This window comes from Staurois parvus, unplaced genomic scaffold (assembly GCF_062004578.1).
Source record: "Staurois parvus isolate SC_StPar_1 unplaced genomic scaffold, SC_StPar_1.0 ptg000048l, whole genome shotgun sequence".
NCBI lineage: Eukaryota > Metazoa > Chordata > Amphibia > Anura > Ranidae > Staurois > Staurois parvus.
The window spans coordinates 8,299,160-8,312,817 of NW_028317844.1; the positions used below are offsets into that span (position 1 = coordinate 8,299,160).

A 13,658-nucleotide genomic window follows, 5' to 3' on the forward strand; every position below is an offset into this window, starting at 1 on the left:
AAATACTTCTATATCCAAAAAATAAAAATTAAAAATATTATGATAATAAAAAATTATAAGTCACTCGTGTTCACAATTAAAGTCACTCCAATCTTTGATTCCAATAATGCAAATTTTCAGATCCTTTAATTTCGAGCCCTTCTATTGGCTCCCAAAGGAAAATATGTACCTCAAAAAAAAAGAAATCTCATATAGTGGCCCTAACGGCCATTCTCCCTCATTCCTCCCACCACTTCATCCCCCTCAGCCACTTCATTCCCCTCAGCCACTTCCTATTGTTCCACTACCCCCTCCCTCATAGATTGTAAGCTTGAAAGAGTAGGGTCCTCTTACCCCTCGTACGCTGTCTGTTTTTGTTGTACTGTGCAATGTATTGTCCCCCCTATTGTACAGCGCTGAGCAAACCCTTTGGCGCTATATAAACTCGATGTAGTAGTAGTAGTAGTATAGTGCATTAACTTTATAAAAAATCAATTACATACCCATATACCATATGCACTGTGCAACTTCAAAAAAACATGATATTTAAAGTGAAAAAGTGAGCACAGTGTAATAACTGTGATAGTGCGTCATTCTGTGAGTAAAATAGGCCAACTGACCATTCAGTGTACACTTCTGTAGTGTAAGGCATAAATACCCTTGCCAAAAAAAACAACCAAAAACGCCTTATCAATACTGCGGAAATAAGTATCACACTCCCACAAATTTCTTCCAAGCCTGAGTAATACTCCTTACGATGTCATCAACCACCTTCTCTTAGATGTCATCATGGATTTTAAGGAAGTACTCCATAGTACTTATAGTACCCATGCTCCTTGCTGCTCCTGATTCCTTTCACATGTGTGGTTTGTCTGTGCTCATCTATCCTGATAGGTGAGAGTGGGGGCTTCTTGGGCTATCCGCCAACATGTGTCAATTGCTCAGGTTTGCGAGGCTGCTACACAGTCTTCAGGTCATACATTCACAAGATTTTACCAGGTGGATGTCCGAGCCACGGAGGATTCTGCTTTTGGCCGCAGTGTTTTACGTACAGCTGAATAGCTCCCTTTTGGGATGTTGGCAGTGGTTATTATAATGTCACCCACCCCTCCAGGGTTTTGCTTTGGGACATCTCACATAGTCATTATTATGGCCTGCTCTGTGTCCTGTGATGTACAAGAAAGAAAATTGGATTTTTTTTACACCCTTACCTATAAAATTAATTTATTGGAGTACATCACAGGACACAGAGATCCTTCCCCTCTTTCTGGATTTTTATTGCTTGCTACAAAAAAGTACATCCTGTGTAGGAAGGGTTATATGGGGGAAGACTTCCTGTTTGATTGCTCAGCCAGTGTCCATTCACCTATATATAAATATATAACCCACATAGTCATTATTATGGCCTGCTCTGTATCCTATGATGTACTCTAAGAAATGGATTTTACAGGTAAGTATGTAGAAAAAAATAAAATTTTTACCACAAAATGGGTATTATATTGTGTTTGTGTGCACTGAAATGCATTTTTTTCTTGAAAATTTGTGTTTGATAAATGGCTAGGCAAATATTGTTCAAAATAAAAAAAAATGTAACGCCCACCTTTTATTCTCCTGGGCTTCTGATTTTAGAAAATATCATGTTTGTCCCAGATAGCAAGTGGTTTCAACAAAACTTCACCCAAAAGGGGAAGTTACGCTTTGCTTTCCCCTCCTCTCCCATATTAGGGATGTGGAATTTTTTTTTTGGGGGGGGGGGCAGGCTTGGGTTTCATTTACCCAATTTTGACAGGTACCCACTCCCACTTCTGCTCCTACTGCCTCGAAGTGGAGGTTTACCCCCCACCCCTACCTCTCTCTGCCGCCTTTTTTGGACAGGTCACAGGAAACTGTAGGACTATTTATGGGGCACAGCGCAGCTTGCATATGTGCATTAGGCAGCTGACTGTGTAGCCGCAGGGATTTACAGCCAGCTTCCCACAGTTGAGATGATGGAGCCAGCAGGTTGAAGACATTGCTGGATCCTGGGACAGGTAAGTGTGTGTTTTTTTTTAAAAAATCAACTACAGTATTTGTAGCTGCCAACTTTTAAATTTTTGTTTACAGGGTGAAAATCCTCTGTAAGCAGTAATGGCAGATTAAACATATAGCAATAGACTTTTCGGTGTGGTATTAGGTTTATTATGTCTTTAATGTGTTGATTGCAATACCGTGCCCATCTTAATCTACATTTTTTTCCCTCAATTTCACCATCATCATTTTGGAAAGGTACGGAAACATCCACCAACCTGCATCAGAAGCTCTATTATCATGTCCTGGGAACAGACCAGTCTAAGGATGTTTTATGTGCCGAGTTTCCGGATAACCCAAAATGGATGGGAGGTGCTACGGTAAGAGAGCGGTTCACGTTTGCTTTGTTTTCATGTTTAACATGAGATATTTATTGAATGTATTATAAATCGTGCAAATATACAGTACATGTGAAAGATTATAGAAATTTTTCAGGCATGTATGCACTGTGTTATTTTGGATGCGTCGGTGCTTCCCCATCAGTACAGTACCTATGAAGCAATAAGAATGTTGTATGCACACCAAGATATTGTTCAAATATCTGCTTTCATTTAGTAACAATAAGATATGCATTGTTTGGGGGCCAAATAGTGTCCCAGGTACAGGTCACAATTGCCTAATAAAGGGGACCCTGAGTGTTCCAAAATGTTATTGTAACTAAATAGAACAGATATAATAAAAATATATTGGTGTGCGAACAACATTCTTACTTGCATCTGTAGAATGGCATCATCCATCGCTTTTGCCCCAGCACAAGAGCTGCATGGCTAGGAATCTTCTATCCTTTCTTAGGAAATTATAGTACCCTCAGATAACTCCTGGTGTTCTGGCTCTGTGTCAAGGTCCTACCTTTCTTCAGAGCTTGTGCATCTCCATGAGCTGGCATCCATCTTGGTTTTCTGCAAAGCATGGTGGGAACCTTTATGCCTTCAGGCTTCTGCGGCTCCTCCTCAGAAGGGTGTGGTTGAGCACATTTAAACCTGCTGTCTGCAAGTGTGCTCTGCACTTGTGTCCTGTATGTTGCCCTGTTGCAAGCTCTTGTGTTGTTCCCATTGCTCTCCTGGTAACCGACTCGGCTTGGACAAGACTACTCTCTGCGTTAACCCTTTACCTGACCTTCCGTTGCTGAACCCGGCCCGTGACCTGAGTATTCTTTGCCTACCGTCTAGTACTGTCTGCTCCGTTGTTATTGACCCGGCTTGTCTGACTACTCTACTCGTGTTCCCATCTAGCTCCCACCAGCTGTACGCCATTGGCGGCAGTCGTTATCGCAGCTGGGGTCACTCGGGGGCCGCGACCTGGTCTCAGTCTGCGTCAAGTCCATCCCCACCATCAGGGGCCCTGGTGAAGGGTAGCCTGGGGCTTAGACTCCGCGCCCTGAGGGGCTCTGGTCTGTGGGTAGTGGCTGTCGTCAGTCGCAGCGTGACCGTACCATAGGCCTGCCTGCCCATTCCAGCGGTCCTGCCCTGACATTACACAAGTGCCATGAATCCTGACGGTGCAGGTACGCCTTCGATCCCTATGTTACTCGCCAGACTTGACCAACAGGATCGCTTGTTGGATCAGTTCGCTCAGGCGTTGCAGGCTCTGCTTGCACGCACAGCACACCTTACCCCTGGGGCTATTAGGTCAGATGTTACTCCGGTGGACTCTCCCACTGTTGCTCCGGTTGTTGCACCTACCTCCGCATCTGTTGCGGAACCCGCGGTACCCAGAGGTATGACTGGTTCTGCCCCTCTTCCGCAGCGCTTTGGGGGGGAACCGAGTCAGTGTCGTGGTTTCCTTAACCAAGTGGGGATTTACTTTGAATTAATACCTCACGCTTTCCCTACTGAGAGGGCAAAGGTTGGCTTCCTAATCTCGCTACTCTCTGATAGGGCCTTGGCCTGGGCTAATCCCTTATGGGAGAGGAATGACCCGGTGATTCACGTGTTTACCCGTTTCGTTGCCTCCTTCTGTACGGTATTCGACGTACCCGCTCGCTCCGCTTCTGCTGCCAAATTGCTCATGTCCATGAATCAGGGTTCACGAACCGTTGCCGAGTACGCCATCGAATTTCGTACTTTGGCGGCAGAGGTGGGTTGGAACAATGAGGCTCTAGTGGCTGCTTTCTCTCATGGTCTCTCTGATGCGTTGAAGGACGAGATCGCAGCCAAAGAACTGCCTGTGGAGTTAGAGGCACTCATCTCCTTCCTAATCTTGATTGACACCAGGCTCAGAGAGAGGCCTTCATTTAAGGAGCGGCTGCGGAGGCCTCCTAACCGTTTGGCGCCTACGTTTTCTGTCCCACCCGTGCCTCCCTCTCCTCCCACGCCTCCTGGGGATGGTTTGTCTGGTAGTGAGCCCATGCAGCCGGGGTTTGCTCGCCTTTCCGAGGGGGAGCGGGCCTCTCGGCGTCGGGAGGGTCGCTGCTTCTACTGTGGACTCGGGGGGCATTTTCGGCAGTCCTGTCCGGTCCGTCCGGGAAACGCCCGCACCTGAGATCCTGTCGGGGGCAGATCTTGGGTGGAGTTTCCTCGTCCCCGGTTTCCCGTAAAGATAAACCGCTTATCACCGTTGTCCTCTCTTGGGCAGGAGGCTCGGTGACGGCCCAGGCGTTGGTAGACTCTGGGGCTGGCGGTTTGTTTATGGACAGTTCGTTTGCTGCACAGTACTCCATTCCTCTGCAGGCTCGAGAGACTCCATTGGTTCTCGAGGCGATAGATGGCAGGCCCTTGCAGCCATCGCAGGTTACCCACGAGACCCTGCCGGTGGAGGTAGCTATTGGGGCTGTTCACAGGGAATTGGCCTGTTTCCAGGTAATTTCTTCCCCACACTACTCCGTGGTTTTGGGCTATCCCTGGCTTCAGAGGCACAATCCGACCTTTGATTGGCGATCGGCCGAGATTCTCTCATGGTCACCACGGTGTGGGGCTGGTTGCATCCGTGGTCCGGTTAAGGTGCTGTGCACCTCCTCGGACTCTGTGCTGCCCACTGAATATGGGGAGTACCTGGACGTGTTTGACAAGGTGCGCGCCGGTGCCCTGCCTCCTCATCGTCCATACGATTGTGCCATAACCTTACAAACTGGTGCTACTCCTCCGCGTGGCAGGGTGTATCCTCTTTTGGTGGCAGAGAATCAGGCCATGGAGGAATACGTTGCGGATGCGCTTTCCCGGGGGCACATTCGCAAGTCTACGTCTCCAGCAGGAGCTGGGTTTTTTTTCGTGAAAAAGAAGGGAGGTGAGCTGAGACCCTGCATTGATTTTAGGGGTCTCAATCGGGTCACGATTAAAAATGCTTATCCTATTCCGTTGATCACCGAGTTGTTTGACCGCCTCAAGGGAGCAACGGTCTTTACTAAACTCGACCTTAGGGCTGCCCACAACCTTGTACGGATCAAGGAGGGCGATGAGTGGAAGACCGCGTTCAACACCAGAACCGGCCACTATGAATACCTGGTTATGCCCTTCGGGTTGTGTAACGCACCCGCGGTCTTTCAGGAGTTTATTAACGATGTCTTACGTGACTTGTTGCAGCAGTGCGTGGTGGTTTACTTGGACGACATCCTGGTTTACTCTGCGTCTATGGAGACTCATATCCAGGATGTTAAGCGGGTGCTGCAACGGTTACGTGAAAACGAGCTTTTCTGTAAGCTCGAGAAGTGTGAATTTCACCAATCCCAGGTTGCCTTTTTGGGCTACATCATTTCCCCGGTGGGTTTTTCTATGGACCCTGAGAAGGTTTCAGCGGTTCTGCAGTGGCCTCGTCCCAGTGGTCTTCGGTGCATTCAGTGCTTTTTGGGATTTGCCAACTATTATCGGAAGTTTATCAGGAACTTTTCCACACTGTCCAAGCCTCTCTCAGATCTGACCAAGAAGGGCAGTAACCCTCACGAGTGGTCACCCGAGGCCATCTCCGCTTTCAAGGCTCTGAAAGCCGCCTTCACTTCGGCCCCAATTCTGTCTCATCCCAATCCTGGGTTGCCTTTTGTTCTCGAGGTTGATGCATCTGAGACAGGAGTAGGCGCCCTCTTGTCCCAGCGTCGGTCACCCGAGGGAGCCCTACTTCCCTGTGGGTTCTACTCCAAGAAGCTTTCCTCTGCAGAGTGCAACTACCAGATTGGAGACAGGGAGTTGTTGGCCATTATTCTGGCTCTCAAGGAATGGAGGCACCTGCTTGAGGGTTCTGTGGTCCCAGTCCTAGTTCTCACTGACCACAAGAACCTCACATATCTCTCGGAGGCTAAGAGGTTGACACCCCGTCAGGCCAGGTGGGCTCTGTTTTTGTCACGTTTTAATTATGTGGTCTCTTACTTGCCTGGTTCCAAGAATGTCAGGGCTGATGCCTTGTCGCGGCAATACTCTGAGCTGTCCAGGGAGGACACTGAGCCGACCTCGGTCATTCCTCCAAACCAGATCCTGGCTGCCATTCGTACCAACCTGACTTCTCCCCTTGGGGAGCAGATTTTGGCGGCTCAAACTAACGCTCCCCCTGAGAGACCGGCTGGAAGATGTTTTGTACCTGAGGGATTGCGTACCCGCTTGCTACGTACCTACCATAATTCCAAGACTGCCGGTCATCCTGGTAGGAACCAATTGTCCTGGGTCGTTTCTCGGTTATTCTGGTGGCCATCTCTCCGTTCTGACATTGCCTCATATGTAGCAGCTTGTTCGGTCTGTGCCCAGAATAAATCTCCTCGGCACCTTCCATTGGGCCTTCTGCAACCCATTCCCAATGGGGAGCGTCCCTGGTCACACCTGGGCATGGATTTTATTGTGGATCTTCCTGCGTCTCAAGGTCATACGGTCATTCTTATGTTGATCGATCGTTTTTCTAAGATGTGCCATTGCGTTCCGTTCAAGAAATTGCCGACTGCACAAGAACTGGCTACGGTTTTCACCAAGGAGATCTTTCGCTTGCACGGGTTGCCCAAGGTGATTGTCTCGGACCGTGGGAGCCAGTTTGTGTCCAGGTTCTGGTGCGCCTTCTGCTCCCAGTTGGGTATCGAGCTTTCCTTCTCTTCGGCCTACCACCCTCAGTCCAATGGGGCTGCGGAGCGTTCCAACCAGGCCCTGGAACAATTCCTTCGTTGCTATATATCGGATCATCAGGACAACTGGGTCGATCTCCTGCCATGGGCAGAGTTTGCGAGGAACTCGGCTGTCAACTCCTCCTCTGGGATGTCCCCCTTCATGGCCAACTATGGGTTCCAACCCGCTGTATTGCCTGAGTTGTTCTCTCCACAGGACATTCCGGCTGTGGATAACCACCTGGCTGCTCTGCGCTCCTCATGGGGGCAGATTCAGAGGTCCTTGAACGACTCAGCACAGCGCCAGAAGCTCCAGGCTGATCGTAGACGGTTGCCCGCTCCCTCATATCAGGTCGGAGATCGGGTGTGGTTGTCCACTCGCAACCTCAAGCTTCGGGTGCCCGCACCCAAGCTGGCCCCCCGTTTTGTTGGTCCTTTCCGCATTCTTCGCAGGGTGAACCCGGTTGCCTATGCCCTTGCTCTTCCTCCTGGGATGCACATCTCCAATGTCTTCCACGTATCCCTGTTGAAACCTCTGATCTGTAATCGCTTTACTGCCTCTCCGCCTCGGCCTCGTCCTATCAGGGTCGACGGCCATGAGGAGTATGAGGTGAGCCGCATCTTGGATTCTCGGTTGGTCCGCGGTCGGGTACAGTTTCTGGTCCATTGGCGTGGTTATGGTCCCGAGGAACGTTCCTGGGTTCCTTCCGTGGATGTTCATGCTCCTGCCCTCCTCCGCGCTTTTCACGCCCGATTTCCTCAGAAACCTTTTGTTGTGCCGCAGAGGGGGAGGGGCCCTTGAGGAGGAGGTACTGTCAAGGTCCTACCTTTCTTCAGAGCTTAAAAACCTTGCAAAGCTCTTCCTGCTTTGTAATGTTTAGGAGGAGGCTGTAGACCAGGGGTAGGCAACCTTAAAGAGGTGAAGATCTACCTGAACAACATGGGAGAAGTCAAAGATCACCATGTACACTGTCGCCTCCTCACACTTCATTTAAACGTCTAATTGCTTTACTACCGTGTCGCAATCACATGCATTGCAACTGCAGCACATTAGTGTGAAAGCAGCCCTATACTATTATGCCCAGTGCATTGCTTCACACCGACCTGAGGATCTCTTTTTTTTTTCTTGCTGCTGGCACCACTCTGGAGACCACTAGCCAGGATAAGAGGTGGAGTGCAGTTGGTATCACTCTGGATTGGAACAGGAGCCAGCACTACAGAGGAGGCATTGGCTTATGCGGCTCTTGCTGCCTGCTACAGCTCCAACTTTGCAAGCATTGCCTCTGCATTGCACTCTGTTTGATGCTCTGGGATGGCGACTCAACAAGTCCATACTACAATCTATGGGTTTCTGACCCCTGCTGTAGAGTAATGTTTAACATAATTATCCAGTCTGGGTGGGGACAGAAACACTGTGACACTGGCAATCTACCATGAGGTCTATCCTTCAGAAGCTTCTAAAGATCAATTTGCACTAGATGCGTTGACACATTGTTTTCAATGCTTGCCAACACAACACCTGTAAAAAATAAGGTTTGTGAATGGGAGCAGCCCACACTGGTGTGTTGTATATGCGATGATTTGTTGTTGGGGAAAAAAGTAGAATAAGCCCTACTTTAAAAAAAAAATGCATTGTAACTTGTCAGCAGTGTGCATTAACGCACAGGAAAAATAGCAGGCCAGCACAGGTATTGCTGCTTTACTGTGCCGTAGAAACCTTTGCATGTTCCACGCAGCGAGGAGAAAAGTGCATGTTAAAACGCAACACAGCATGTTAACACACGTCATCGCACGTGTTTACCTGCGCTCAAAGTACATATGGCGTGAATGGACGCTAAAAGGGAAGAAATATATTTCTTTAAAAAAATTGGCATGTGTGAATGGGAACATATTGCAAACATGTAATGGGGTTGTCTCAACTTAGACTAGAAGAACACTTTAAGGAGTTCACAGTGAAGATGACTGACTTTGTTTCCATAAATAAGTACAAGACATTTTTTAAAAGATCTAATTGGTTTGGAGTTATTACAGGCAACAGAGCAAGGATAATAAAGATCAAGAGTTAATAAACATAACCAATTTTGTTGTAGTTGTCATTTTTGGAAGGCTTTCATTCCTGCTGTTTTTCCAGCAGAGGGCGCATGACAACACGAAAGCTGGGTTGTCTGTATTTGGCTGCAGCTTACTAAATTGATGGTTTTATTTTTGCATTTGAATGTATCCTTTTAATTTTTTTAGACATTGCATTACTTTTTTCATTTGTAGTTAATATTAGTGTGTTTGCTTTTGTATATATATAAATACATGTAAGCATTTAGATTATTATTTACAACTATCAACACAATTTCCAAAAACTAGAGGCAAGGTGCTGATATGGCCATCTCAATGGTATTTGTTACTCTAATTAACCATTGTACCAGTAAAATAACTTAAGCAGTGGCAAAAATTCTTCCCTTAATGTGATTTTTAATTTTGGTTTTCTTTTGTATAGTCTAGAGCAGGGGTGGGCAAACTTTTTGACTTGAGGGCCGCAATGGGTTCATATATTGGACCCGGGGGCCGGACCAAGAGTAGATGAATGATGTGTATGTGTCATCCATAGTAAGTATAGTAATATTCCCCCATAGTAAGCATAGTAATTAATCCCCCATAGTAATTAATCCCCCATATAGTAATTCATCCCCCATATAGTAATTCATCCCCCATAGTAATTCGTCCCCCATATAGTAATTCGTCCCCCATATAGTAATTCGTCCCCCATATAGTAATTCGTCCCCCATAGTAATTCATCCCCCCTATAGTAATTCATCCCCCATAGTAATTCATCCCCCATATAGTAATTCATCCCCCACATAGTAATTCATCCCCCACATAGTAATTCATCCCCCACATAGTAATTCATCCCCCACATAGTAATTCATCCCCCATATAGTAATTCATCCCCCATATAGTAATTCATCCCCCATATAGTAATTCATCCCCCATATAGTAAGTCCCCCATATAGTAATTCATTCCCCATATAGTAAGTCCTCCATATAGTAATTCATTCCCCATATAGTAAGTCCCCCATATAGTAATTCATTCCCCATATAGTAAGTCCTCCATATAGTAATTAATTCCCCATATAGTAAGTCCCCCATATAGTAATTCATTCCCCATATAGTAAGTCCCCCATATAGTAATTCATTCCCCATATAGTAAGTCCCTCATATAGTAATTCATTCCCCATATAGTAAGTCCCCCATATAGTAATTCATTCCCCATATAGTAAGTCCTCCATATAGTAATTCATTCCCCATATAGTAAGTCCCCCATATAGTAAGTCCCCCATATAGTAATTCATCCCCCATATAGTAAGTCCCCCCCCTGTGTCAATTCACTTACCTTTGGTCCGCGCGTTCCTCTCGTATTCCCGCGCCGTTCTGGTCTTCAGGGAGGACTGTGAGAGGAGTTCGTCACGCTGCCCCGCCTACATCCTGGCTGCCCCGCCTACATCCTGACAGCTGCAGAGTCCTGACGTCCGAGAGGAGGGAGGGGGGCGGCCATCCGAGAGGGGGGGCGGCCATCCGAGAGGAGAGGAGGGGAGAGGGGGAGAGGAGGAGAGGAGGGAGGGGAGCGGGCGCCCGGCACACAGGAGAGCCGCATCTAAATTTGTAAAGAGCCGCGGCTTGCCGACCACTGGCCTTGCGGGAGCCTAGCTCCGCGGGCCGGATTAAAAGGTCCGCCGGGCCGTATACGGCCCGCGGGCCGTAGTTTGCCCATTGCTGGTCTAGAGGCAAAGAAGACTGTGCTCATTATTTTTTTTATTAATTTTTAATTCCTAGTGCTTGTTTCACAGTGGTTCAGAGCACTGATATAGAAGTTAGGCTAATGTTTGTATTTTTAGTAGGTTTGAGACTTAGGCCTCATGCACATTGGATGTATTTACAGCTGCTCCTAGGGCATTTTTTTTTCCTGCCTCCAAACTCCCCATATGTGTTCATGTACACATAGGCTTTTAGCAGCGTTTAGGGCAAGGAAAAAACCTACTGCTAGTGCGTCAAGGAGCAGCAGAGTTTGCAGAAAAAACAATTGACGCTGCTTAATGCGTCTAATTGCACCTAAACTCATTTAGCACTTCAGCGTTTATTCACTTCAATAGCCAGAATAAATGAAATTTCTGGCCGATGAAATAAATAAATATTCTAACTGCCAAACTCTGCTAAACTGGTTTGAAAAAGTGCAGCTTAGGTGAGTTTGTAATGCTGATGTGCTCTTTTCAGGAGAAACAGCGGATTACAATAAACCAATTTGCATGAGGCCTTAAGCTTGCCATAGATGGGTAGAATTGTAAATGAAAATTCTTAGGAAAAGAATGTTCTAAGAAAGTTTGCTCATTTTTCTAATACTTAGTGGGTCAAAACAACATTCGTTTTCGACCACAGTGACTAGAAATGTGATGGAATATTTTTCTAACAAATTTCTAACAGCATATGTGTTTTTCGTTCATTAAAGCCCATGCCTTCAAAATCCAATGTTAAAAGCAAACAAAATATTTTGTATGACATTGAAATATTTTGAGAATTTCCTAAGAATTTTTGTTTGAAATTCTATCCATCTATGGCCAGCTTTGGTCAACTTTGTGTGACTTGGAAATGTTCCTGAAGCTTGCTAAGTAAGCCAGCATCTCAGAAAAAGGGGTTTTGTGGTAATGGGCCTCTGGAAAGGTTTGGGAATATAGTTAAGATTTTTTTGTTTAAATAAAATTCCATCAGTGATATGAGAGACTCCCTCAAGAGTTGGTTCTGGCCAGCTCAGTGGATTGCTTTATAAAAGATAATATAAGAAATAGAGAAAAAAAGCGCCACAAACTAAATAGAACAAAAGCTGCACTCCTAACCAAAAAAAGGTAAAAATGTGAATAAATCAAAGAGTGCGCTAAATATAAGTAAATACAAAAATTATTAGTTTAAAATAATGATGTCCGTGATAAAAAAATATTCTATAAAAGTCCATCCACCATCACAAAGTAATTTAAACAGTTCTGAAATCTTGTATAAATCAAACACCGTGCAAAAAAAATCCACCACCGAATGAAATTGCTACACTCACCAGAGCTCCGTGCTGACCAGATAAGTCAGCAAAGATAGCGTTTGCTCTGGGGGCCTTTTCGCCCCGTGAGGATGTCGGATGACGAAACTAGTAGGGCGGGGCTTCTTTTGGATGTGACGTCAGGACGCTCTTCGTAGACTGTCGGCTGTGATATTGGGGTGAGCGAGGCTCGTCCCTGCTTTCTTGAGGCTGTCATTGCTGGTGTCAGCTAGACACCCTGTTTTTGAGTGCATTTCTGACATTTTAATAAAACATTTTGTTTTTAAATGTACTGCACCATGATTTCCTTTTTTGATTCCCCGAACATGATCAATGGTATGGAGACGTGATGACTACCTGCTGTTAAGGCTATTCCTTATTGTGCTGATTGGCTGCTTGCAGTATATTGCTCCCAGTTTGGATTACTTCTGCTGATCATCGCTCCCAGAGCAAACGGTATCTTTGCTGATTTATAATCTGGTCAGCATGGAGCTCTGGTGAGTGTACCAATTTCATTCAGTGGTGGATTTTTTTTTGCACGGTGTTTGATTTATACAAGATTTCAGAACTGTTTAATTACTTTGTGATGGTGGATGGACTTTTATATAATATTTCTTTATCACGGACATCATTATTTTAAACTAATAATGTTTGTATTTACTTATATTTAGTGCACTCTTTGATTTATTCACATTGCTTTATAAAAGGCTTGGATTCTTTCTTAGATACACAAAATATAACTGCTTACTAACATTTATAGGTAAAGTTGATCCAGGGAATATCCGATTGCCTCTCGGGGGATCAGTAAGGAATTTTTTTTCCCCTACAGGAGCAAATTGGATCATGGTTTGCTGGGTTTTTTGCATTTCTCTGGTTGAACTGGATGGACTTTTGTCTTTTTTTCAGCCAGACTAACTATGTAACTATGATATTTGATTCCTTGCATTAGAATCTTTCAACTCTTTATAGGTCTCCACGGTCTTAGTTAAGTCTGCATAGCCATTCTCTGTTTTTTTCCTTGTTTTATTTTTGTGGACGAAAGAGATGGGAGAGAGCCACCAAGTAAAATATGATTGCATTGAAAGTGGACCAAAGTCAACCCCAAATAAGCCAGAGGAATGCATATCTAATGTAGTTTTCCTTGACACTTCTCTATAATCTTTTTTTATGGCATTCCGATGTATACAGCTAATCTGTCAATGCAGCTCAATTTTGTCTTAAGGCAAAAACTGGGGAGCTGGCATAAGCTCATGACTACACGTGCTCACAGACTCTAACAGCTAGGAAGGCTCTTTGCATTTTAACTGTCCCTCTTGATAAGATGCTACAGCTGCATCCTCACCTCTCTCTTGATTTACAATTGGCAGAGTGAAGTGCACAAGTTAAAGGAGCACTGTTAAGGGTGGTCAGATGTGTGCACCATGTTCAGCCCCTCACTGTGGCCACTTTAGCAGTTACTTTTTATTAATTTCAAGTGTAATATTATTGCTTTATTATTGCTATATAACATTTTACATCAAAATGTGCTGA

The 13,658-nt window shown here is 45.6% G+C and overlaps 1 protein-coding gene across 1 annotated transcript in view; it reads left to right on the top strand.

Moving 5' to 3' along the window:
- The window catches only part of PREP (prolyl endopeptidase), a 170,056-nt gene that overhangs the window by 29,264 nt on the left and 127,134 nt on the right, over positions 1-13,658 (top strand). The window contains exon 6 of the mRNA XM_089665074.1: positions 2,245-2,366. Coding sequence (XP_089521200.1) covers positions 2,245-2,366 — 122 coding nt within the window. The remainder of the gene's footprint in view (positions 1-2,244; positions 2,367-13,658) is intronic.